A 27818-nucleotide genomic window follows, 5' to 3' on the forward strand; every position below is an offset into this window, starting at 1 on the left:
TAAATGACCCATGCTGTGTGTTTACTGCTGCCAGCAAATGATGAGGTGTTGTTATATGCATTCACAGCCTTCTCTACCCTCAGTTTGGTGGGTGTGCCATGAGCAGGTGTTACCCTGCAGTCTTTTCTGATTTTTAAACGCAATTCAAAGTTTATCCAGATGGAATGCATGAAAGTTAGCAAGTACAGTTTTAATGATACTGACAGGTCAACTGATCTAGATCCTCTCATGGACACTTTATTAGCAATATGGTAAGCCTTTTTCACTTCTCCATGAGCAGAATTTTATGTTTATTCTCTTTGTGTAGTTTGAGGTCTGTGGTAAAATTGCAGTCAGAGAACAGGACTTCCCCAGATGCCTGAGAAACTAGAATAAGGTGTAACGGCCATTTTTCAATACTGGAAGAAAATGTTCCCATTCCCAGAACTTTTTTCATCCCTCAACATGCCTGCTGTTTTATATCGAAATGTGTATGAAGTCATGTGAAAAAGAAAGTATAGCTGCTTTCAATTCTAAGGTTTTACTTATCAGGACAAAAAATAATCTGATGTTGAAAGTAAATGTGATGTGTTGCACCATATCATTATCTATTTTATAACAACTAAGCCGAAAAGCAGTGTGTGGAAAATGAAGGGTACCCTTATTGCTCCCATAGTAATTAAGAGGGTAAGTAGCAGCCAGGTGCTTCTAGTTAAATGTTTCATTAACTGGTCATCAACAAGGAGGAAAGACAATAGCAACTCTGCAGTTACTTCAGGTTATTGCTGCTTAGGGTGGATCTACAAGCTTTTAAATCATTTTTTTTTTAAATTTTCTGATAAATCCTTGAAATTGAAAGAGTGTGTCCAGTTCCTCTGCATGATGCAGGCGTCATTGTTTCAGAGTTTGAACAGCTGCTGTCAGACTGCCATTCAGCTGGGTCCATAATTTGCTGGACTCTGTTCACAACTGATCAAAAAAATCAATATTTGAGCAAAGTGAAGACTTTAAGCTTTTATTTAAGGAATTTGACATGAATTTTGAATGAAGTGTTTATTTACTATCATTTTATACACAGTCCCCCGTTTTCAGTAGAGAATTGACTGTAATTTCATATCCTTATTACTGCTGAAACAGAGTTAAGTAAAGTTGATTCTGAATTTTCACTATGGGGCCAAAAGAGCAGGAATAAAAAGGATACATCTGTTAGCTCAGAGGAATACATTGTTTAAAGAATGCTCTTTTCTTTAGTTTTCTTTTTTTATGACTTGGGAGTAAAATTTTGAAGATTTTTTTCCCACACTGTTGGTTAATTGGTCCGCTTTACTCCTCCCATTTACTCAACTAAAGAAGATTTTTTGATATTTTTTTGTGACAAATCATCAAATAATTCAAAAAGCATCAAACATAAGCGCCCCCAAAATGGAGGCAGCCAATCGATTTAGTGAGAATGGTCTCTATGAAGAGATACTGGAAAAACAAGAACAATACAGAATTTCACAGAGCATATAATACACTGAGATTATTGCTTTACAACAATCCCATCAATAACTTAATGTAGTTTATTATTGTTATTATAGTTGTTGTCACTGTTATTATTATTAAATGTTTAAATGGTTGTATTTTATTTTCGGCATCAGTCTCATTCTTACAGCGTTATAACTCAGGGTGTGTGTTTAATAAAATGTCATATGGGGGTTAAAATGATAGCAGGCTCAATCTGTACGTCAGGGCTGCCTTTATTATTTTGTTATTTTTAAGGAAGGGAAGAGAGGGTCTTCATCCTGAGAGTGTGAAGCTGGACAACATAACGGTATGCCCCTCCACCCCCTTCCCACCCCAGAGCTGTGGACTGCAAAGCCTGGTGGGTATTGAAGTCTTCACAACAAAGAGAGAAGCCGTATTCTCAACGGCTAATGCGGCGCTGTCGCTCCCACTGAGGACTACCGGTACCGAGATGCGCAGCTCGGGATGGTTTCCGGTAAGTGCGCAAAATGTTTGGACCGGGCACTGGAAGAAGGGGAAAGTGTGAGGTGAGGAAATGACCGGGCTGCTATTTTTAAGTCGGCTGTAAGTACTTTCAAAAGAGGAGGCGGCGGAGGAGGGACGTTCGTCAGGAGGGATGTAGGGCTGCTGATTCCCGAGCAGCGAGTACAACACGGTGAGTTTGCTGCAGAGATGTCTGCACAGACAATAACCTGCAAGTTGCGCTCTCAAGTTGGTCAGTGCGAAGCAGCCGTTTTCAGAAAGCGATTTGCACGTTCACAGTGCGATGCTGCGCGTGAAAGTGCTGTGTTTCTGCACAAAGCGAGTGCCACAGGGTCAGCACACATCTTTGCTCCTGCTGCAATTGTTTCACACCCTGGAACTCCATTTTCCCCGCTGATGCTCTGCTCAGGAGACCGTGCACAACAAAGGATCTGGATGAGCAGGATGTGCATGGTGTGTGCCGATGAATGTCGTCGGAAGGTCCGCAGACCGGTTATTTATCCGCGTCATATTGTGCCATATATGCTACATCTAAACTATATATACTGAGAAAGAGAAATGGCCAAAACGATTGTCCCTATAGCTGTCTTATCTCTGTGTAAGTGTTGGTGCTGGTGTGCAAAAGAAAAAGAAAAAAACATGGATTACTTTTAAGGACATATGATGCATTTATGGTGGGGTGTAACACCTATAGGCCCATCTTCAGCTCACAGTAATAATTAAAAGGGTAATACATTGCCTCAGGGCCTGCATCTGTAGGCTTGATAAATCACAGCATGGCGGAAATGTCAGGAACAATGACAAATCGGGGGATAACAGACCCCACTCTATTTATGTTTATTTGTTTATTTACTCTATTTCATAAAATGTGTCTACCGGCAGAGTTTTTATTTTGAGGTGTGACACCGGAAGTCGCCGTTTTCGCTGCGTGGCTGACTTGACTCCGGTCTCTCGTTCACTCAGCAGCATCTTGACTCCACTGGCGCGAGATCCGCTCGCGGGGAGAGAGAGGGCAGGTCGGTGCCGCGAGCCTTCTCGCACGGGCTCCCGTTTTTCCTCTCCTGGTGCCGGGGAGTAGCAGCTGTTTAATTTCATGCTTTTTTACGACATTGCCCGATTCAACCTCTCAGGTAATTTTGTATTTTTGTCTCGGGAATGAAAACCGGTTAAGTAAGAGTCAGTTTAATCTCGGCGATACAATTAGAAATCCGCTGTCCGTGTAGGTCTAATTAGGACATGGATTGTTAGGGCAGCGATGAAAGATGTGCATGTGTCTGACATCAAAGTGTGATTGGAGAAATGGCAGTCTGGCAGGGCAATTTATATTTATTGTAATTTTTTCTTTTCTTATACGGATTCATCGCAGCCCATTATTATGGAGAGTGCATACTTCTTCAAGGACGTTATAAGCTATACTGCCATGAGGAAATGAGAGTGAAGTAAATTATTCAGTTTTACTCCAGACCAGGCTGATAAACTTCCATCTCAGAGAGCCTCCTGATGGAGAGGAATAAAAATGTGTTTATAATAAGGCTATTATTTTATTGTCTCAATTTCTTTTCAATGCATTCAATGCAGCTACTGAATCTGACACACGATAAAACTTGGCTAATGGTCTCATCAGGTGTTTTCTCTCCTTAAACATGCAATGAAATCCATTTCCTGTGGTTCCATCCACCATAATAACTCTTGAAGTTAATGTGCTCTTGCAGAAAAAAAGAAGCTCATGGCTTGTGTTCGGGCTCTTTCCACTTCCCACTGGAAGCCTCCTCTTTAATGGACCATTAAGAGGAGAACCACAATGGTTAAGCTGTCGACTGTGCCTGATTCATTTGGTTAAACCGCGCAGATGAGACTAGTCTGAGCATCACATTCCTTAAAAGCTCTTTGCTGAATGTCTCAGATCAATCCTCGTTCACAGGGCATCCGCTGGCAGGGAGCAGAAGTGGGCGGCCTGCTCCGGTGTGTAAACATGCATGTGCGCCATGGCAGAGCTTGTCGCCGATAATCAAATAACTTCACTTAAGTTATGCTTGGTTCCCCTGCAGTGCAGCCTTCACGCAGGTGGAAGGACACTACAGAAGAAAAGTTTAGCAAAGGCGAGGAGCTTTTTGGGCTCCTTGTAAAAGTGGGGCACTGGTCCCTGTGGTGAGAGGCACTTTTCTGGGGCAGGCTCTGATGACGCTCTCCCAGCACAGATTGGGAACAGACGCCCTCGTCCATCCATTTTGGAAAGAGGTGTAGAAACTGTGCAGCCCGGGACAGACAGCTACAGAAAGGTCCAAGCGTAGACACAGCAACATGGGTTCGATCGCCATGTTCTGTTTTACAATCCTTATTTCTTTTTGATACCTCACTGGAATTGGCCTGTAAGTATGCCTCAGCTCAGCCTACCTGCTGCACATAATAACTTGTATTCAAACATTTGCTCGTTGTGTTCAGTTTGTTAGAGTCTACCTTGTTAGGACTTAAGCATGGAGTTAATTACTTTCTTCCAGTGATTTGGCAGCTTTTTGTGCCCAGAACCCTGGAGTGAGAAGCAGACTGCTATTTAAAGATGGCATAACTCAGCCAGCTGCTGCCGTTTCCGCTCCCATCGTAATTGAATCAACACTAGTAGACTGCGCCAGTGAGGGTGTGTGCACTCCGCAGAAGATTACACAGTCGGGACCTCTAGGCGGTCTTTAACAGTCACTTTCACATACCTGGTTGGTGCATTTGGGATTTGGAAGCCAGGCTGAAATAATCGGCCATGCAGGGATGTAGTTTGTGAATAGTGATTGATAAAGTGGGCAGGTAAGTTAGGCTTTTTTATGTATTCTTCTCTCCGAAGAGGTCAGCTCGAATTAAGAGTTTGTGTCATTAATTGATTGTGTGCATCCCGTTTTCTTCGATCTGCTTGTCCAGCTGTGTGAAGCGATATATGGCAGCTGTTAGGGGCCTCTGAGAAGGTATCTTTCATGGTTAAAACTCAGAGGTCCTGCATAGTTTCGATAAACACATTACTTTCATATCGATCTGTTCTGTACAATCAAAAAGCAGGTACAGGGTTAACAACTCAATAAGGAACTAGGCCATGAACATCCCTTTTTTTTTTATCTGTGACTGGCTGTGAGCGTGACAACAGCAAGTGAAACAGAACAATATTTTCCTGTGGAACGTATCTCCTCAAGCCAGTTCTTTATTTATGAAAAGCCTGAAGTGAAGTGTAGTCGAATAATCCTGTTTATATGTATAGATATATATGGAAAAGTCCCAGTATTTTAATTTCCACCCCCTGCCTTTAATCCGCTCGTACTTTGAAGACCTAGAGATATTTTCTCTTTCCGTGGAACACTCACCGCACAGCTCGATTATTTTGAGTCATCTAGCCAAGGCTGTGGCACTGGGCGGGAGTGTAAAAAATTTCATCTCTGACCACAAATGCATCTGCCTCGTCTCAGTGGTGTAGGGTTCTCATCCAGTCTGTGTGAGTCTGTATGCGAATGGCTGCACTACGAAGGCTACAGTAATTTCAGGCTTTCAGGCAGTGCTGTTTGGCCTGTTTGATGTGCAAGTGATGTTACTTACACTTCTTCTTTTGAAAGGGAAGCTGACCTCTGACCTGCCAGAAAATTGCCCTAGAGGAGAAATAGAGAAGAATTCCAAACTGAATATCCAGAATTATATATGTAGTGAACTGTTTGCGTTTATATATGTGATATTTGGATTACTTTGCAATACGATCACAGCTTCCTTAGACTGACAGAGCTTACCTTCAGGGTAGGACATTGGCCAGTGATAATGTTAATGATCTAGTCAAGGGCCTCCGGTAACAAAAGCCAGCACACTTTCTCTTAATATATCCCTCACTGGCAAAACCATTAGATTTCAAGGCAATAAAGCTGCAGTTTGCCTAATTTACTCAAATGTAAGATGATATGAAGGCCATTAAAACCCAGAATTTTGCCTTGCAGTGAGGCTCATCAGTAGTATTTAAGAGCAAGAAGGAATTTTGTGGCCCAAAGCCAAACTTTATGGTCTGGGTTTGGGCCACTTCGTACACTGACAATTATAACCAGCGTTTTTGTTTGGTTTTTTTCACATTAGATTGCTTGTGGTTTTCTCACTGCAGAAAACATTTGTGCCTGATTTTCTCTAAAAGATGTGGCTTCCATAGCATTTCAGCTATTTTATTGCTAAGAATGTCTAATTTGCGCTCTGCTGTACAATCATGCTTGCATGTCTTGTTCTGTCATTGAACCATTTAAACAATCAACAAACACACTGTCTTGAATTATTAATCAGGTTCAGCTGGGACTAGAACTAATGAATTAATTAGAAAATAACAACTTATTTTCTTTATAGCTGAAACTTTAAATCATTTCAATTTAATTGTATTAATATTGTGCAAAATCACAACAATAGTCACCTGAAGGAGATTTAAAGATGCCATAACAGACTCGTAATATTGTTTTATTTATAACTTTCTAGAAATGTCAGAAATGTATGAAATAATTCCCCACCATTCAGATGTTGTCATGTGCAAAGAAAGTATATGATTCCTGCAGTATATGACTAAGAAACCCACCAACACAGTAGATTTGAGAGGGTGGAGTTCTGCCTTAGTTCATTCTGTCTCATCTCACCAACAGGCTTTAATCTATACCTAGCCCTTTGATATTATCATTCCACTAAGCATGTGACAATTAACTTGTCAGCCAATTTGGAGGTTGTTGGCATATGCTAGGAAAGTGGTTACTATATCCCCAGTCACACAAAATCTGTATTCCCTTTCTGGTTGGCAAAAACCTCCTTGTGCTTGCTTTGGTTGCTAGCATATTGCTGCAGTCACCCTGAGTTTGCATGGAAATGGTTGTTAGTGAGTGTTTACAGACAAACATGAAAAACTGCAGTCAACCATGGAAGTCTGCCTGAAACCAAAGCAGTCGCTAGGAAGAGTTTTTCAATCGTAATTTGATTCAGCGAGAGCCAGCAACCTCCAGGAACCAGTGCCAACCAGTCGGCGAATGCACATTTTTCCATAGCAACTGGTCATTATGACACGTCCAAGATGGCAAACAAATCTCAAGCAAAGTGTGCATGACATCAACACCTGGTCCCCCCAAAATTCCCGACAGTTTACATACTTTAGATCAGCGATCCGCAACCTTTTTTGCGCCACGGACCGCTTTAATGTCAGACAATATTTTCACGGACCGGCCTTTAATGTGTCGCGGATAAATACAACAAAATAAAATGATACGACCAAGACAAAAACTGTGGTATTTTGTAAATATAATGATAAGCGCAAATTCACTGTGTAATTGTGTAACTTTATTAGCAGCGCCCTCCTGAAATGTGCCAACAACATCCTCCTCTCTGCCCCTTAATCCTCTCTGGTTGCTATGGTAACGCGTTAATATTTATTTCAAAATAAGACACACAACTACAACACGGGAAAAGACCCAGGGAAACCAAGTTAATGATAAAAACTCTGAAAACCATAAATTTCACACACGAGCTTCAACTCTCGCGGCCCGGTACCAAATGACTTGCAGACCATGGCCCTGGGGTTGGGGACCGCTGCTTTAAATAATATACCCAGTATGTGTATGATTGATTTAATCCATTTGATTAAAACTGCAGTAGATTGGTCCAAACCAGTGTGGTTGTAAAGTCTTTGCAGTCTTGTGTTGGCGCCAGTGTCCGGCAGCCTCGCCTCTGTCAGTGCGCCCCAGGGTGGCTGTGGCTACAATGTAGCTTGCCATCACCAGTGTGTGAATGTGTGCGTGAATGGGTGGATGGATGACTGGATATGTAAAGCGCTTTGGGGTCCTTAGGGACTAGTAAAAGCGCTATATAAATACAGGCCATTTACCATTTACCATTTGTGTTAGTATTTGAAGGCAACATGACAGAAGATGGACCAAATGAAGGACGATTCCCAAAAACATAGTGTTGACTCAATGTGCTACAAAGCTTAGCTAGATGTGCATCAACACTATATCGTTGACAATGTATTTTTACTTCTAATTATACAGCAGTTATACTTGTTAATCAGTCAGTACTGCAAAAGTAAATATTTCTGCTTGGTTTTCTTTGCTGCCTTAATTATCAAAGCTTTTGTGTTGTGATTTTGCTTCTGTTTTCCAGCTTTTCTATTGCAAAGAATGGACGGTGCACCACTTTGAGTACATAAAATTGCTATTTGTGAGCTTGTCCATGAGCGGTTACATAACTGAAGTGTCATTTTACACACGACTCTGATTTGAATGAATGCCAGAAAGCCATTTACTCATTACCGTCACCATGTATACATCAATGGATACAAACTGTGGCATCAGACCTTTTGTGATTTAGTGGACTGGAGCTATAGTCTGCTTTAAGCTCTGTAAAGTCTGACCAAATTGTATCAGTTTTTGTTACACAGGGGCTTCTAAAGGCCTTTGTAGTATTTCCTTCTGCTTTCTTTCTCCTACAGCACGCACCTTCAAATACACAATAGATTCAGTCTGGTATTAGAAATTACTTTTTTTGCTTCATCCAAACTCATAGATACATCTTTTCCGGACATTTATTCCCGGACAGGTTCAAGCTCTGAGATATGGAGTATTATTTGTCTAGTTGTGACTTTTAGTCGGTGTGCCTGTATTTTCACGCCCAGGTGTAATCGGTTTCTCTTCGCAGTCTTATCGGAAAATTCCTGGGAAGTGTGGATCTCCTAGTTGTGTGTTGTATGTCAGACTGTGATGTGATCGACCTTGTTTTTCTCTCTTTCAGAGTGGATAGGATGGTTGGAGGTGGCATCGTCAACATGCTAGAGACCTGAAAAAATACTGCTGTACTGTTGCCAAGAACCCCGACCACCCACACCCCTCCCATGACTTTGTGTAGTGTATGTGTACGACTTTTTGCAGTTGCACAAATCCAATTAAATATACAGAAGTCAATGCACAGGAGTTTTATTTATATATCATATGCTTTATATCTGAAGGCAATCTAAAATGTTATAGCTAATACATAAAAGGGAAAAATTGCATTAAAAACTATAAATTGAAATAACAGAATAAAATGAATTATATAAAGGTATAAAATGAAACAAATGTAGAGCTGAGAATGTGTCTGCTCATGTATTAAACTTGTGTTTTTCAGGAGATGTTGATTGGTGTGCCTCAAACTCTGTAATGGAAAATCGTGGTGAGTACCGAGTTACGCGTTGTGGTTTTTTTAAATGCAGTGTTAATGCTGTGTTTCACTTTATTCCCCCATCGTGAATGACTCATTGCACACTCTTGTCAGACAGGGCTGGGGATGTTTATGTACATATGTGCGTACCTGACTTAGTCTCCCTCCCTGCTGAAGTAGCCTGTCCCAGTCTGTTATCCAGGTCAGGCCAACAGGTTCTGGAGTCATGCGGATTGGCTCAGTTCTCGCTGGAAGCCAGCCCGGCGTGGTGGCTTTATGTGGGGCACAGGAAGAGAAAAGGAACGCTGCCGAACACACTAGCTCTCCATCTTTAGAAGCAGCTCGAGATGCAGCCAAATGCTCACAAAGCTCTGATCTATCCAGGCATAATGACACAGCACAGTGCTCTGGATTCCTCTGAGGCTCAGATGAGATTTTTTTTTTCTTCTAAAGACACTCGAACGTCAAACGAAATCAAAGCACTAATTCAGGGGGTCCACTCCCGCTTTTCTTCTCATTTACAGAAAGTGCTCACTTTTTCTTTGCCTCTCCTCTCTATTTTCAAGCCTGATACAAGACTGTGCTTCTTGGCAAACATATTTCAAAGTCATGCTAATCCTTCCAAGTCTTTTTAAAATGTGATATAAGGGAGTTAAAAAAGTGTATAAAATGGTGCCTGGAGACATTAAAGGAGGCGAGCAGCATGATAAACACCCTGCACTAACATTAGGTTACTGAGCAGGAGTCAGCTAATGTTAGCGTGCAAACCCTGTATAGAAAGTGCAATGTTTATTTCTCTGATCAAACTGTCCACTCAACCTGGTCAGTGTCATTCTGTTGATGGCGATGAGAGCATACTGGACCTTTCCTTAGAAACAGTAATGCATCTGATCTTGCAAAGCATTTCTACTGGTCAAGGGTACTGATTGAAATTACATTACTATAGTTGCATTATAGTTGTGTATATATAACTATATCTTGTGTGTTGTGGTCTGAGATCTGCAGCTTCAGGTCTAGTGTCTTCTGTGTTGGTTAACTCTTTTTAATTCACTATAAAGGAATATTTTACATTGTACGGATATTACTGAGTACACGCACTGCACCGCATACTACAACACGCGCCGTATTGAAAACAAAACGTGTCTTTTCCCTGGAATGGTAGGCATCTTTCAGTGAATGCTGACCTGTGCTATGAGCCAAGGAGGGAGGGTCAGCAAGGAAGGGGGAGTCCAACTCCAGGAGGGAGGGAGGGGAGGTCTGAGGATATTGTGCGAAGGAGGGATGGGGGAAGGATTGAAGAAAAGGCACAGAAGGCGGCTAGATGACAGACACAGAGAAGCATAAAAGATCTTCGGGCATACGGGGACTTTGTCGCAGAAGAAGCACGGCAGGTGAAGGAGTTGATCTGTATTGTGTAAGGCGCACACTTAAAGGTGCAGGACAGGTAGGGGCCCCTCGGGGGCTGGATCATGGGACAGAGCCTCCGTGTGGAGATCTCAGCTCAGGACCCACAACAACAACAACATAGCCGCAGTGGTGAGTTTCTGGGCTTACATTCTTGGTGTACTTTACACAGCTGTGGTTTCCTCCATCGCTAACATCAACAACATGAAACTATTTTCTCGTTTACTAGTTTTCAAGGATAGAGGATAGAGCAGAGCTGAGGATTGGTGATTGTGTAATAAACTTTGCACAAATGTTGCGTAGCCTCCCTCCTAATTCTGCCCCTCATTCATGTTTACCACCACAAGGAATGCTAAATCACTGGGATCATGTGGCTAATTCTCTACAGTGTTTTTAACACACTCATGCATGACTTGTGCACTTATTTTCTTATGTTACACTGCACAGGAACATCAGATTGCATATGTTGTCTGGCTCAGAGGTTTTACATAATTTTGTACCGCACCAATTATTCCAAGTTTCTAAGCGCCGCACGATGTTATATGATCGTGCATTTTATGCAAGTAGTGAGTAAAAAGATATGTACAGCAGTAAAACGTTACTCATATTACAGTGTCATGTAATGACATTTATTTCTACTGGATCTTAAATTGTTGAAAATGTTAGGGAACACGTTTTTTCGCAGGAAACAGTCAGCGCTCGTAAGTGGATTAAATGTCATAATCGGCCCTGACAAAGGTAACTGTTACACCGAGGTTGGAGGTATTTCCTAATATTTATCCGCCTGGACTTTTGGTTTTTGTGTTAGCGATCGGGATAGCATGCTCCTTTACAGCAACAATCTCCTTTACCCACATGCTCACCTGACCAGCCTGCCATGACTCAGTGAATCATGAGGTTAGAGGGAAATCTGGCCAGTTGCATGGGGGAGTAGTAGGTGTGCCTTCTGGATATGGCTATGTCATAGGAAGACACCAGCACAGTCACACACTCTCGTGTTTCCTGTCTGCTGTGGCTTATCTGGGCAGACTTTCTCATTAGAGTAACACTATTAAGAATGTAGCTCTGTTATGAATGGAGCTATTTTTTTATATATCATCATTCATTAGTTTCCCTGTTGTACCTTCGAGCATAGTGTTTCCATGAGCTGTACAGTGGACTATGTTATTGAATATGAGGGGAAGAGGCTGCCTTTGTTCTCTGGGAGGAAACGGCACTCCACCCTGATTCTGTGACTGCGTTTCCAGCCCCCCCATCCCAGCCCGCCACATTATGTCTGTACTTTTTCTCTCTTTGTAGCCCTTTTTTTACCCTCTACTCCAATTCCAAAACCCACAGTCACACTCAGCTATAGTGTCACAACATGCCAGACCTCTTCACACTACAGCTGAAACAATGGCATGTTGGAGAGTTTTTCTCTGTATCTGTGAAGAATAATTTGGAGTGGATCTACAAGCTCTCTTGAACGTGACAGCTGATTTGGGTCCTCTGTACTTGTTTCTTTTTTGAGGACTTTTTTTTTGTACTAGTGGATTGGCACCTTTTATAATCGAGCTTCACTGGCTAACGGAAAAGACCGCTGAGGATATGGTCAGTCGTAGCTTTCAAATAGATGCCTGCTGCATGGGCTGAGTCCTCTGCCATCGTCATCTCTGCAGTGCTTTGGAGTGTGCAGGCCTGGCACAGCCAGCTCTTATCCTGCTTCACTGGCTTCAGCTGAGCCACTGTGGCAGAGGCGTCTCTGACAGAACGGTCTGCTGTGTGTGAGAACCTCAGTTCTGGATCGCGGAGAAGCTGCCTTAAGCAATGCTTAATCTGGATGTTATGGCAGCTGGTCTGAGTCCTCAGATTTCTACCTCGCAGAGATAAGCTGGATTTCCACAGCGTGGACATGTCTCTCGACTCCGGACTCTCTGCTGTAGTTTCCGTCAACTCTCTGCAACTTGGTCTCCTGCGTTTTCGTCATCTGTGATTTGATGCTGGCATATACACAGGACAGTAGATTTTTGGTTGCTGAATGCTCCTTGCGTCCTCATGGCGTGCTGTTTTAAGTCCCACCACCATGCAAGCTGGACACTTAGCACCCCTCTTCAAGGTAGATTAGTGTCTGCTTTTTAACTACTTGTCAAAAATGCCATTTTTAAACTCACAGTAGGGTATGAAGTTGAAGTATTGTGATTAAAACTGTTTTCCTATCCGAGGTTTACAGTCTGTCAGGCTTCTGAGGTCTGTGTAAACACTCAACTCAAATTTTACACCGCCAGCAGTGTGGAGTTAATGTGCCTGTCCTTCAGCTGCAAAAAATGGGTTTGAATCTTGTGTCAGCAACCATTCGCCTTTCTGTAGTGTCACTTAGCAAGATACTGAAACCCTGCCAGCTCCAGGGGTGCTGGACTGCAGCTAGCTGATACTGATGTATGCGTATCAGTGTGTGTGTGTGTCTCAAATAAAGAAAAAGTTTCTATCCAGGAATAACGTTTTGTTGTTTTAGTGTTCCCTGGACTGCTAAGTAAGCCACATCAGTATTGTGTGAGAGCATATTGTTGTGGGAATCAGACTGCAGGGCATTACTGTCGCCAAGACATCCTGTGTGAGCCCGAGACTGGATGTTTTACATCGGACTCTGTTCTCTCTCTGCTGGTAAATATTATGTCTGCTGAATACAGCAGCTGCAGCCTGTTTGAAAGCCTCTCCAAGCTCAGCGCGCTGTCAGTTGGCCTGTCAGTCATGTGACCCAGAGTATGTAGCCATGTCTGCAGATTGCTTTTTAGTTGAGTTCTTGAAGCCTTGGTGACACCTAATGATAATTAGTGGTTTTTAAAGAGCTTTTGCTTCTTGTTACCTGTATGTGTGGGTGTGTACATGTGTATATATTTTATATATGTATGCAGAATGACTGACAACCTTTTTCTGCTGCTTATGTCTGCATTCGTGTGTGCCCCTCTTCTCTATGGGAGCAGCGAGGGCTGAAAGGCTGATAAGGCACTAGACTCCATCCGGTTAAGGAATGTGAGTACTTGACAGCGAGAAATCCTGGCTCAGAGCCAGTGTTAGGCTTCTCCTGTTAGCTGTGGATACGTGGAGGAGTCCGTGAGCTCTCAGCGTCACCCTGCCAAAGCACGCTCGGCCCCCGAGAACTAACAGCTAAAGATAATAACCGCCATAATGATCCTGGCCCTCGTTAAAAAGCAGCAGATGAGCTCAGTTAAAATAGAAAGCGCCGCTGCTGAGTGGGGTGTCTATAATTTCATGTTATAAGTTCTATTGTATTTGTTTTAAATTTGTGCTTTCTGTTTTAGATGATGAAGCTGAGCAGCACCACAGCACAATGGTGGGAGAGGGAGGCAGCACCGGGGACAGCACCCCTCCCCCGAAGCGCAAGGGCAAGTTCTCGACCCTTGGCAAGATCTTCAAGCCGTGGAAGTGGAGGAAGAAAAAAAGCAGCGAGAAGTTCAAAGAAACTTCTGAAGGTTTGTGCTGCAAACTTGTTCTCTTTGCGAATGCCACCTCTCCTTTCACCCCAGCGGCCGTATCAGTTGTATTCAAATGTCATTAAAATTCCTCTGTGAACATGTTTCCGCCCAAATGTTACAAGCAAGTTTGTCTCTCGCTATTTTCAGTGCACATAATACAATAAGATGAATACAAGATGTCTCGTTAAGAGATGACGTGTATATCATGGTGCCCTTGCGTTTTTTGGCTAATTAATCGTCTCTTTAGCAGTGTGGCACATGCCATCTGTGAACATTTAGAGGGTGGAGTTCTAACATATCATCTAATGCAGGTTTAGGCAACTCCTGGCCTCGAGTGCCGTTGTTCTGCAGGTTTTAGATCTCACCCTGTGTCAACACACCTGAATCAAATGATTAGTTCATTCCCAGGCCTCTGGAGAACTTCAAGACATATTGAGGAGGTCATTTAGCCATTTGAATCAGCTGTGTTGGATCAAGGACACATCTAAAACCTGCAGGACAGGAAAGTCGTGTCCATAGACTGTATATGAAAGATGGATGTTTTTACTGTGACACCTGCTGGTTACTGAAGTTCTAGACTTTTGGCTGTCTCCTCGATGGTTTGATGCCGGACGTGATAAGAGACCGCTGCATCTGTACGAAAAACCGAGAGCAAAGTATCGCAGAAACTTGACAGTTACAGGGTGTTTATCCTTTTGTAGAGTACTATGTACTTTTGTACAATCTGACTTCTTTCTGCAACCAGTAGAGTTGCCCTTGCTGGTCATTAAAAGTATACTGATTTAAGACACTTCTGAATTGGCTTCACTTTTCAGGCCTAGAAGCCACACCCACATGTTATATACAGTATGTTATATATAAAGATACTTGCTAACTGATTCTAAGTGTTACTGAATAATATGGGAAACTTACAACCAGAAAGCATGGTGAAGAGGTCCAGTTCAGTGACTCGAATTAGCACAACATATATATATCTATATATATTGCTTCTGGTGCATGAGATCACAGTGAAAATTTTAAATCATAAATATCTTGGTGAAAAAATGGTCTATAAAATGTCATTTCCTTTTGCTCTTGACAGAACTAGAGAGGCAGATGTCGACAAGGCGCACCCGACAGGAGCTTATAGAACAGGGGGTGCTGAAGGAGGTCCCGGACAGTGGTGAGGGGACTTGTGTGATTCAAAATGTGATATCTTTGCAAAGCTTTGTCTGCGTCTGACAGCAGCAGCCCCGAGGCAATAACGCCCACTCAGACGGTACAGTTAAGTCTTCAGCACATGATAGCAGGAACGCTGTCTTCCCATGCAGCAGGTGCCTGAGACAAATTTAGAAACACAAATTTGAGAAAAAACTGCTTTCACCTTGCTGTTTCTCAAAGTAATGCAATGTCTGTTTAAAATTACTTGCCACTCTCCAGAGCTGAGGAAAAGTGGAACAAATTGTGCCTTGCAGCAAAATAGCTTAGAAAGGGGGGGTGTGCAAACGTTCTGCTGGTCCCGCTGTTGCAGGAGCCCATTTATTAAATCTACAGCAGCTTCTTCATCACGGCAAACACTGACTGTCCATGGGGCTTGAGTTAAGGGCACATTTTATTACTGTGGGAAAGAAAACTGCAAATAGCAATTATTTTTGAACAGTTTCTGTATTGATTTTGTAGTCTTTAAAATCTCCCCAAAAATCACCCCTCACTGTATCTGAAATCCAGATTTAAAGAAGAAATAAGCAGCAAAAAGTATGTTTAACAGTGTTATGGCTCAGTTGGATAGTTATCAGTTATCTTGCCATGCATCAGGTTAATTGTAGAATATTGAACACAGCACTACCAGTATGTAAAACTTTAAAAGATGTATCAATTTAGCATGTAATGTCCTTCCGCACTTTCTCAGTAGCTCAGAATATCATTCAGTCTTCTAATGTATTTATTTGAGTATTCACCAAGTGTTTTTGACCAATCTTTTTAGATGGAGAAGCACAAAATGTGAAGCAGTCGTATGTAAAGAATGGCCACACTCTGCCTGTTGGAGGAGGAGGAGTCATCAGTGGTGTCAGGAGCCCATGCAACCAGGGCCAACTCCCCTCAGATTCAGATTTTAGGATGAACCCTGCATGGCTCCCCCAGCCAGATGACCGAAGGGGCCGTTGTTCTCCCTCAGATGGAGACCGCCGTGGAGCTTTGGGCTCCAGGGGAACAGGACTGCATGACGAAGGACGGAGAAGCGCAGGGATTGGGGCACGGGCGCAAGGGGAGGGCGAGTGGAAGTCTAATATGGCCTGGCAGGGCCACATTCACGGACAAATGGAAGAGAGCAGACATGGTGGCAGGCTTCACCCTGACGACGGGCAAAAGAGGCCAGGACTGCAGAAGGCCCCATCCGAGGACGGCAGGAGGAGTCGGCCTGCAGAAGGAGACTGGAAGCCTACACTCCCTCGGCATGCATCTGCTGAGGAGGGGAGGGCCCGGAGAGGTGAGTCACTTCCAGTAGTTGTCCTCCCTGCAATCTGAATTTTTCCACCAATTTTTACAAGTTGCAATCATAGCAGCACTGCTGTTGTCAGTGTAAGGCCATAACCGATGAAGTGCACACCTTTTACACCTTAACCTCCTTCATATTCGAAAAGTCGGTGATTCTTGGGTACCTTATCCCCTCCCTTTTGCTGTCACTTTTCTGCTTATATGCTGTCCTCCCAGATATAGACGGGCTCCTGTCAGCTCCCGGGAGGCCTGCTCCAGCTATGCTTCTTATTCAGGAACATGAGGGAATAGCTCGTCCTCTCTTCTCCTCTCCTAATTAATGTGGCGCGATCGCTATACTCATTATTGCCCTTTAAGGCTAGCACAGTGAGCTCAGTGATAATTGGTAAAGTGCCACAGCTAATTGATTTCCCAGAAAAATAGAATTTGTTCAAAAATAATGGTGTTTAGCTCTGTTTTTAGATCTCAGCTGTGTGGTTATCGCTCACGTGACAGGTTATTCTGTGCCAATGTGTAAACATGCTAGGAGTTGAAAAGTATGCAAACACTATAGCACGTCATTGCAGCAAAGAAGAAAGAAAATTTTGTCCACTTTCCTTCATGTGTCATTGCTCTGCTCTTCTTTTCATCTTACCTTGTTTTTTTCTTTTTTATGATGCTACTTTTTTTTACCTCTCCCACTCGCATTTCTATCTTTATCACATCTCCTGCTTCCTCTCTCTCTGTTCTTCAGTCTGACTTCCTGCTTTCCCCTGGATTAGTTCCTCTTTGATTTACATGGCATCACACTGATAACACTTCTGTAAATAAATAGCCCCGAACCTGAGAGCGGCAGGAATGGCGTGGGCGCAGCGGTGGGAACAGCGTGGGGGCCGGCTCGCGGGTATAGTGGGGTGGGCAGATGGAGGTTGGTTTTTTTTGGTGGTAATTGCAGCCGCCTACTCTGTTTATCTTCACAGCTGATCCCTAGATAATGCCATTCTCAAACAAGTGCTATCACAGAGAGTGCTTGGAGTGCTTAGAGCTGTAGAAAAGTGGCTCATCGCTGAGTCTCTGAGCTGAAACATTTATAGCAATCCACTGGGATATTTGGTGAGATTTTGCTAATTCACTGAAGTGTATTTCTTATGATCATGCATAAATAGAATACAGTATATGCACTGCAGCTGAAAACCAATCATGTATTGCTTAAGTTTATCAGTCTCAGTTGACGTGCTGTAACTTTTAAAATTATATAAGCAGAATTACATGTTATGATATAAAACTATATGGTTAGCTGCTTTTTCCTTTTTTTTTTAGAATCAGACAGCCATTTTGCTCCTGACCTGGACACCCTACGTGAACCTCTGCCACCCAAACAGGTGATCATGCCTCCAAAATGGCTGGTGAGCTCCACCCCTGAACCTGGCAGCGAGTGTCCACCTCGAACTCCATCCAACCACCCCACGAGCCAGTTCTCTTCTCCGTCGGGTGTGACGTCCAAACCTGTTCGATCGGTGTCTTCTGCGTGTTCCAACACTCAGCAGTCTTCGGCCGCTGCCCTTACCCCCACTTCTCAGCCCGCCAAGCAGCCCCCTCTGCCTCCACCCAAGCCTGTGAACAGGGGCAACGCGGCCATGCTGGGTAAGCTTTTACTAACAGTAGCTTCTTAGGTTAACAGATGTTGCAGGGACAGGAAGCATACATCAACAATCCAACCCCTGCTCAGTTAGCGTGTAGTTTTCCAGCTGGCGTATACAGTATGTACATTTATGCGTCAGTGCACTACTGATGGTAAACTCTTCAGCACAACATCCTGTATACGATACTATCTTAACAGCACGAGCTGCTTTTCCCCAGTTAATTACTTATTAAGCCTGGATTATTGTAGCAGAAACGTATTCCAGCATTTTACGCTATGAGGATAACAAGGACTCCTGTGGCTGTGGGCCACTGCTTCCACAGATACAGTGTAGCGGTTCTGTGGTTTTGCCTCATCTGGGATCGTGTTTTAATTCCCAGTAGGGGGGGAGGGGGGGATTACAAAAATGCCCCATTTGTCATCTGTTTATTATACTAATTGTTGTTCTTGACACAAATAGAATACAAAATGAGTCAGTTAGGAACTTAAACTAGTTTCAGGTTAACATTTACACTACAGAGAACTCCTCGAAATCTAATTTCTCAGTACACTTGTTGACAGTTTACTATGAAGTGACTGTATTTTAAAAGCCAGGAGGCTTCTTTGCTTTGTGGCCAAGTTTATGGACAAAGAACAACTGAGACAAAAGGTGTTAATAAAACACACCGTGAAGCGGATACTGTTACAGTTACAAGGATAGTAATCATGTTCTTACCTATGTGTTTGTTTAGTGATTATCACTTCGGGAAACCGTACCATTCCCTCATAGTGCAACTCTGTTTATATACAGTTGTGTTCAAAAGATTGCATCCGCTCATCACTGGCATCGTCATGATCATCCAGGGTGGAATGATCGTAGAGCGTACGTGTGTAATGACTTTAAAAACACGAATTTGGGGCACAAGTTTGATTTTATTCTGGGTTTTCTCGATCCACTCGATCAGAAGTATACATACAGGCTCAAATATATACACTCACCCCCACTAATGTTGGGATAAATGTTCCTCAGCAAGTTACACCTCAACCAGACACTTTACTTACATAAGATCATGTTATATGGATATGTAACTACTTTGCCAAGTTTTGGAAAAAGACCGAAACTGTCAATATGAAATTCAATTCAATTCAATTTTATTTATATAGTGCCAAATCGCAACAACAGTTGCCTCAAGGCTCTTTGTATTGTAAGGTAGACCCTACAATAATACATACAGAGAAAAAACCCCAACAATCATGTGACCCCCCCTATGAGCAAGCACTTTGGCGACAGTGGGAAGGAAAAACTCCCTTTTAATAGGAAGAAACCTCCAGCTCAGGAGGGGCGGGGCCATCTGCTGTGACCGGTTGGGGTGAGAGAAGGAAGACAGGATAAAGACATGCTGTGGAAGACAGCCAGAGATTAATAAAAGGTATGACTCAGCAGAGAGGTCTATTAACACATGTTGAGTGAGAAAGGTGACCGAATATGATATGAATGACGGTAAACTGGTTTTACTGGACTGAGAGGATATCGACAAAGAAAAAACCGACACCTTGAAGCTCGACTGAAATTTTCAGCTGCCCACATGGACAAACCAAATTCCTTCTAGACAAATGTTTTGTAGTCAGACAAGACCTAGGAACATGGTACTGTCGAGCATGGTGTTGGTAGCATCATGCTCTGGGGCTGTTTTGCTGTCAGGGGTACTGGTACATCGCATAAAGTGGATGGAATAATGAAGAAGAATGACTACCTCTAAATTCTTCAACTTCTTCAACCTCAAATCAGCAGCTAGATGGTTGAAATTCCAACAAGACAATGATCCCAACACACAACAAAACTGGTTTTGGGATGGATAAAGCAGGATAACATTAAGCTTCTCGAATGGCCTTTCCAAAGACCCGACCTCAGTCAGGAAAATCTGTAGACTACACTTAAAAGTCAGATCCGTGACTCTGTGTGGATTAGAGGAAACCCAAAATAATTTAAATTGTGTGCACCAAATTCTTTTTTTTAACTCATTAAAGATGTTTGCTGCACAATCATTCCACCCTGGAAAAAGAAAAGTTGAAACAGTTCAAATAAATCATTAAATGCCCAGAATTACTATGAAATTCATGCCCACGATGAGTGGATGTAAACTTCTGACCACAGCCGTAACTTATGAAATCAACAACACGACACCAGAAAGTAGCTGCATTCATTAAACATACAAGCTGAAGGCCTCCATCTCGTCCCTGTTAGTCTCCGCCCTGCAGGGGGGAGAAAACGCTCAGCTTCCACTCTACTGGTCCTGCTGGAAGCGAGAGTGCGACTATGATGTCTACCTGTCCCTGCCTGTCTACCTGTGCCGGCGGGCTGGAGGCCTGCGCTCAGGTAAAAGGATGCCCCCCTGGTATTTCTTTGGCTGGGGTGCCAATTTCTGGAATGCCCTCTTCAGAGTCTGCACACTTCATCATGTCGCATCCTTTCCTGCTGCCAACATATGTCTTCTGAAAAGCCTTTAACTTGTTCACCGGCCTTCATTGCTTTGGACCTGGTATATAAGAGCCGCATGCATATAACAAGCTGATAATGAGTGTGCTTACTGTATGCAGGAGACAACTTCTGTGTGAGTGCAGTTGAGTGTATTTTGCCTCTGAATAAGGGAGGGCCTTTAGCGGGTTCCAGCTGTGTTCTGCTATGCATCAAATGAATTTTATGTCTCTAATCCACTCAGCTCTCACTCAAATGGGATGGATGGGTGGACTTGAATGGATGACTGAATGGGTCGAAGAATAAAAAGGCAAAATGTTTCTAACATAAGGGTTCGACTTATTATAGAGAGGAAGTCCATTACAGTGTAGGTTACTGCATGTTGTAAGTCTGTCAGCACTGTTCACTTATTATGTCTGCTTTTAACAGAAATGTTGCCTTAAAGCTGTCCTCTGAAGTCTTAAGAGCCAAATAGCAAATATGCAAATGTGCATGCAAAACTGGAAGGTTTGCATTTGAGCTTTTTGTTTAGGAGCTTCAGGAGCTTTACTACGCTAATAGAAAAAGTGTCGGTGCGGGGTTAGTCTGGCTGTGAAGAGCATGGATGCATCTTTTTTGTCTCTGTGACCTGGAGCACTCGCTGCACACTGGTCTTTTAGAGCAAAGTGTGCGTTCATGGCCGTCATGTGAACCAACTTGCTGTACGGATGCAGTAATGCTCAGTCAGACATGTAATCCCAGCATTCGTGTGTCTTCTGTCATACCGGGTATGTTATACATGTGTGACTGATGCTTGTGCACTTGCGTCACAGTGACAAACTAGATTCAAAAGTAAAGCACTTGCTAGCAAATCACTCACACGCCTAAGCTGTAGCTGTTTTTCTTTAGCAGTTATGGTTGGATTAGCTCTTTTTCGTTTTGCAGGTGACTTCACCCAAGCAACAGGGGGCGCTAGCCTTGTTCCGGCCAAACCCTCTCCTCCGATGCCTCCTAAGAGGACCACCCCAGTCACCAAACGCAACACAGAGGACTCTGCTTCAAGCCATCCCATCATCCCCTCACCACTTTCTCTGGAGGAACACAGCAGCCTCCCCTTGGGCTTCCAGCTGCCTCCCCCTCCTCCGTCCCCTCCCCTGCCGACTCACATACCACCTTCTCCACCCCGCCAACACATACAGACCCACCACCTCCACCATCAGCACTCCTACCCCCATCCGCTCCCCCAACCCATACCAATGCTTTTCGACCCACCGAGCCCGACCAATGAGTCTCCCCAGCGCCCGGCTCCCGTACCGCTGCACATCATGATCCAGCGAGCCCTGTCCAGTCCCGGCCCGGCTCAGCCACATCCAGATGGGTCGCAGCGGGCACACACACTGCTTTTCGAAACACCTCTAGAGTACCAAGGAGGAGGTCGCCCTCTGCCTGTCAGCATTCAACCACTAAAACTGTAAGTTTCTCTGCACAGAAAAGTCTATGAATCAGTGTATACAAAGACAGTACATGGTGAAGAAGTATTGAGTCTGCACGTGATCTGTCTTTGCATGTAGCTTTCGGATCTTTTTCATCCATTTTCTAAGCTGTGTACACTTTGGACTTACTTGTATATCCATTTCAAGCTGAAAAAAAGTCCAGTCTTCATCATTGTAAAGTCAGATATAGCTGGAGGGACATATTTCAGTTAAATTCATTGAAAAACACGTCTTCAGGATTAGCCCAAAAAAACCAGAAAAAATGTTTTATATGCATGTATTTTTTTCCTGTTAGATCTGAGGATGACTACTCAGAGGAAGAAGAAGAGGAAGAAGATGATGAGGAAGAGGAGGAGTATGATGGGGAGATTCCACAGCCAGAGCTGGAGCCAAGGAGTCGCCGGTGCTTGGTCGGTGACGCTGGCATTTGTGTGATCCCACGGGGAAACGGCAATGACGACGACGAGGAAGAAGATGAGGAGGATGAGGATGAGGAAGGCGAACACGACATGCACGGGGAGGACAGTGATTCAGATGGTCCTGTGCCTCATAAAGATGAAGACTCAGATGAAGATGAGGAGGATGAGCCCCCGATGAGTAAGCATAACAAACTGATTCGGAGGTCATTTAGTGGCTTTTCTGGACTCTTTGTAAACCTGTGCAGTGTTGCTGCTCCTTCTCAGCTTACTGCATCTCTCCGCTTGGCTTTTATCCAGGCGCACTGGCCAGCAGGGTGAAGAGAAAGGACACTCTGGCTCTGAAGCTGAGCAGCCGTCCCTCTGCTCCCGACAGGGATAGGTTTACGCAGGAGAGAAGCAGCCGAGATGACCACCCTCCAGGACAGACCGGCCTCACCTGGCAGAGCAGAGAGCAGTGGGAAGCCATTCGCACACAAATCGGCACTGCACTCACGAGGTAAAGATGAGCGGTATCATTGTATTGTTTAAAATGACAGCAGTGAAACTGCATTTCCTGAAGAAATTAGACCAATTTTTAAAAGATCCTTGACCTGCTTATTACCTGAATGTCCAAGTGAAGTAAATGTGTAAAAATAGGACTCCATTTTTCTTTTTTCTTTTCTTTTTTTTTATTTCAGGCGACTAAGTCAGAGACCCACTGCTGAGGAACTCGAGCAAAGAAACATCCTCCAGCGTTAGTATTAACTCTCTCTGTCTTTGTTCATGATCCTTGACTTGTTTGGACTCCTTTGTTTCTGGGTTTTAGCAAAACCCCTCCTCATTCTTTCGTCTGATGCTTTTGCCTCAGCATTTGTCAACAAAGTACATTTCACATCTGTCAACAACAAGCACATATCTAATTTTAGAAATTGCTTTTAAACCTGCCATCAAACCAAGCCTTTTATGCCAAAGTCTAAATTTGGCTCTTCTATTCTTTCTCCCATCTTTGTTCTCCCCTCAGCTAAAAATCAGGCTGACAGACAAGCCGAAGTTCGAGAGATCAAGCGACGGCTGACCAGAAAGGTGAAGCAGCACGCCGGCAAACATCCCAGTGTTAAACCATGTATTTACCTGATATTAAACTGACATAAAAAAAACATCTTTATTGTAGCTGAGTCAAAGACCCACGGTTGCAGAACTACAGGCAAGAAAAATCTTGCGATTCCACGAGTATGTGGAAGTCACAGATGCCCAGGACTACGATAGAAGAGCAGACAAGCCGTGGACTAAGCTCACTCCTGCCGACAAGGTAATCAGCTGCATATAAAGGCTTTATCGGCACACCCGCTTTCTGATATAGCACTTTACAAAATGTCCAAGACAGTGTTACAAACATATGATTTTAAATGTTAAACATGTGCAACTCCTTTAGGTTAATGTAATTTTTAGCAGTATATTGTCTCGTTTTCTTTCTGAGTTCATGTTTAACCAAATTGCTGTTTTGTCTAGGCGGCCATCCGGAAGGAGCTCAATGATTATAAGAGCACTGAAATGGAGGTTCATGAAGAGAGCAGAATTTACACAAGGTAGACCTTTTAGTTGAAACTTGACTGGCTGATTGATTGCTTTGGTCAAATGAGTGAGGTACTGTGTTTTGCTGATTTGTTTTTCTACACCACTACTTCATATTGGTGGGGTACGGAGTCTATCTCAGCTGTTATAAACCGAGAAACTGGTTTATAACACTCTGGACAGCTCATGAGTCCATCGCAGAGCTAAAGGAGAGACAGATGAACCTCTCACACTCGCGTTCACATCTACGGCCAATTTAGAATCACCCATTAAGCTAACATGCATGACCACCCAAAACCTAGGCCTTTGGGAGGAAGACGGGTACCTGGAGCACAGGGAAGCCATGCAAACACCACACAGTTTTATTTTTGTTGTTATTTATTTCTCCTGGTTGTGTCAGGGAAACAATGAAATATGTAATGCACACTTGAGAGTGATGCATCTTTGAACACTTCCTGCCATTTGCAGCCAACCTTGGCGCTCATCCTGAAGACATCTCCCCCCCAACAGCAGGTTTTAGCCAAAGGAGCTTGTTACCTTGCTACTGTGTCAACACTGTTTATTTCATACTCCTTCAATTGTTAACGACCTTCAGGATGTCACTTATTTTAGTCTGTAGACATCGGCTGCCTTAGCTACACATGCACTGTGTCCTGTGATTGCTTTACACTTAAAGCCATCTTGTGTTGCTTGCACCTAAACACTTTAAATATGAATTAGCAGCAGTGGTGATCTGCTACTACATTAATAGAGTTGTGACCAGTAAACATCCATGTAGTCATCTTTCTTGTGCATGCCTGGTTGAATGGCAGAATCCAGCACTAACAACGGGCAGAAGAAGACTTTTAGAGCAAAATCTGTACCTTAAATAGCAATATAATGAATTTCCGTGCATTAAAAGCTTAAGGATTACAAAGGTGTGATCTTGCCTCATGAGAGCTGTTTGTTTCTTTAGGTTCCATCGGCCTTAACATCCCTGCTTCCAGATAAAGAAGCACTTAAGATCTCCGGCAAAGAAGCAGCTGCTCCCTATGCAGACAGATCGCCCTTTTGCGCCTCTTGAATGTACTGTTATCAGGGAAAGCCTGGAACCGACTCCACACGAGAATGCTTCTTGCTTGTCCTCCATCGCCCTCTCACTACATTGCTTTCACTGAACCGAGGTGTTGGTGGGTGGAGACCAGATGCAGTATTTCTCCCAGACGGCAGGGGGAACCACGTGCCAATAAAGTGGAGAAGTGGCAAAGGACCTACAGGGCTTACTCTCACTCTGCTGTTGTGTGGTGCCCCTCAGGGACTCGGATATAGTTACAACCTTTAATGCGGCCTCGTCCTGTGTTGCCTTTTTCTTTTTTCTTCTTCTTCTTTACTGTATATGGAAAAGCTAACTCATCTTTGCTAATGTAATAACGTAGAATAAAAATGGTAACAATAATGATGACCTATAACACTTCACACAGTAATAATAGACACAAACGGTCAGGAATTGGCTGAAGACTTAAATATTCTGTTTTAGAACTGGACATCTCTGGGATATCGTGTGTTTGTTATCCACTCTACAGACTGCTGCTGTGATACGTTAGAGTGAAACTGGAAGAGATCTCATTGCAAAATATTCTGTAATGCACAAAATATTTTCTATTACAATTTTGATCACAAGGGTAGTGACAGCTTTTCTTTGAGCCTTCTTTATTATTATGATTATTATTATTATTATTATTATTTGGCTTGCCTGTGTTTGTGGTTGTGATGTGAGTCGGCCTTTTAATAGCTATAGAAAAAGGTCAGGAGGCTGTTGGTGTTTTAATGCGTGCCAACACACCCAATACTGGTTTTCATATCACTGATTTCTGCAACCCACTGCATGAGCCATTACAAAATCCAGTGCCACCGCGTCTGGATAATCTCTCTTCATTTATACTTTTTTCTTTTGTAAGTTTTTGTACTTCCCTTTAAAGATTGAACATGCAATACATTCTGTAGCCATTTTAAATAAGGTCGTTACGATAGTGTCTAAACTAAGAGTTAAATGTAAGTTGCTTCAAGTGTAGATCAGGGATTTATCACAAAAAAAAGAAAAAAACCACACCTGAAAACGCATAATCGGTCAACAGAAACTCAGTTTGGCTGGAACTTTTTGAAACTGCAGAAGTGTTTTACCTTGTCTTGTCTGGCCAGTAGCTTACAGGGTTCTCAGTGCTGTGTGTATAAGTTGATATAGGTTTATCTGATGCTTCTGTATATCTTGTCTTCCTTTTATTTGAAAAGAAATTTTAAATATAAAAGTATTATAGGTTGCTATTTTTTTAAGCAGAACATGAGTTTATGATTAAATGCTACAAGAATGGGAATATGAAAGTGCACCTTTCTGTAAATCTGAGTTCATTTTTAATTGAATGTGGAGTTGTATGAGCTGACAGTCTTCTTTTTAATTGTAAATAGTCTGGATCTAATTAAAAATCTTGCAATTCCTCGAACCTTCTTGTGAAACAACTCTGCAACTGAGGTCCAGTAGACCCAATGACTGTTCAGGTTGAGTCTTTTGTCTAAGCTGGAACGCCTAAAGAAACAGTGGGTTTGCAGCAACACCTGGTGGCGATTTAAGTTTTTGCACTGTCTTTTGATTTTTATTTTTTTTTTAATTGCTGGTTTAAAGGCCTTTAGTGTAATTTAAAATGTATTTTAAGTAATAGGTTATATTTTAGATTATTGGATAAGGTGACACCAAAGGGTGGAGGTGTCAAACATGAGCCCTGGGGGCCAGATTTGTTCCCGCAAAGACTCCAATCTGGGCCACTTGATGGTAGTTTTGGAATATGTGAAGGAGGGAATAGATTTTAAACTTTTAACTATATTTTTAGAAATTTTACAGGTTTTCCTACTGATAAAATCTCCCATATGGGAGTAATTAAGCCATAGATAAATAATCAAAAGTTCCTGCTTTTTCATATGGACTATAGTCATTTATTTTTACAATGGGCCCACAGTAAAAATAAGTAAATAATTAGAACAATGAAAAACTAATCTTGTGTGAATTACCAACATCTTTCAATTTTGTAATTACTGAAAAGTCTGGACAGTTAGCTGCCAGAACCTTTTCTGTAATTTTACTTGTTTATTTGTTTGTGCTAATAGATTTCTTTCATTTACTACAGCAGTATGTCTTCATCGTGTACAAAAAACCGAGAGGTATAGTTGAAATTGCACTTTTCATATTATTGGGATTAAATGTGTAGGTAAAGGTCTTCACAGTGAGAAAATTGAGAGTTTTGCTAGTAGCTTTAGCGTCAGCTAAAGAAAGAAAGACAAGACTGAAGGTAAAATATGTTCACAGATCTTTAAGGTCTGGGTTGGACAAAAGGAAATCTAGTTACAAAATATACAACAGATAAGGGACAACCTAAAAAAAAAGGTTTGTAGGTTACTGATAAATTTTTATCTCTTAATATCAATTAGACATAAAAGTGATACAAGATGGATTAAGGTGAAAATCAAAAGATTCCCAACAGTCTCTGTGTTAATATCAGCTGGTCAGCATTTTCTTTACATTACATACAGCTTGCTTAATTATTGAGCTGTACAAGATAACAGAAATATTAACTATATAAGGTAAAGGTTTTATATTACGCATTCAACTTTAGATGAAAATACCACTACTTTTACATTGTTGTTGTTGGGTGTTTTTGTTTGTTAACAATAATACACTGCCCTATTACAGCTATTGACGTGTACCTTTACCTAAATTCTGCACTTTTTGAAGTACTTGAGGTACTGAGGGTGAGATGGAGCCAGATGATCTGCTGTGGCGACCCC

General features: G+C 42.7%; 1 protein-coding gene across 7 annotated transcripts; it reads left to right on the top strand.

The window, feature by feature from the left end:
- Positions 1-1963: 1963 nt before the first annotated feature.
- Positions 1964-26482, top strand: phactr4b (phosphatase and actin regulator 4b). Of its 7 annotated transcripts, none has more exons than XM_085473083.1 (16): positions 1964-2140; positions 8731-8845; positions 9103-9147; positions 13839-14009; positions 15094-15174; positions 15976-16479; positions 17787-18110; positions 20333-20464; positions 21488-22013; positions 22331-22632; positions 22752-22950; positions 23132-23187; positions 23455-23516; positions 23605-23742; positions 23943-24019; positions 24961-26482. In XM_085473083.1, the coding sequence occupies exons 3-16, from the start codon at positions 9135-9137 to the stop codon at positions 24974-24976; spliced, it is 2601 nt and encodes an 866-aa protein (XP_085329209.1). In that variant the 5' UTR covers positions 1964-2140; positions 8731-8845; positions 9103-9134; the 3' UTR covers positions 24977-26482. The 7 variants fall into 7 exon arrangements, with proteins under 7 accessions (XP_085329209.1, XP_085329214.1, XP_085329211.1 ...); XM_085473085.1 differs by lacking the exon at positions 1964-2140 and adding an exon at positions 2940-3098; XM_085473086.1 differs by lacking the exon at positions 1964-2140 and adding an exon at positions 4205-4337.
- Positions 26483-27818: the final 1336 nt, after the last annotated feature.

Source organism: Copadichromis virginalis, linkage group LG11 (assembly GCF_057382275.1).
Source record: "Copadichromis virginalis isolate Kocher_CV1m ecotype Utaka linkage group LG11, C_Virginalis_male_GT1.1, whole genome shotgun sequence".
NCBI classification, from domain to species: domain Eukaryota; kingdom Metazoa; phylum Chordata; class Actinopteri; order Cichliformes; family Cichlidae; genus Copadichromis; species Copadichromis virginalis.

Bases quoted from the DNA above. Each gene is read 5' to 3' on its own strand.
- phactr4b (XM_085473081.1), top strand. From the start codon at position 10,605: ATGGGACAGAGCCTCCGTGTGGAGATCTCAGCTCAGGACCCACAACAA. The intron at 15,175-15,975 runs GTGAGGGGACTT...CAATCTTTTTAG, and splicing joins GAAGGAGGTCCCGGACAGTG to ATGGAGAAGCACAAAATGTG. The intron at 22,633-22,751 runs GTAAGCATAACA...GCTTTTATCCAG, and splicing joins GGAGGATGAGCCCCCGATGA to GCGCACTGGCCAGCAGGGTG.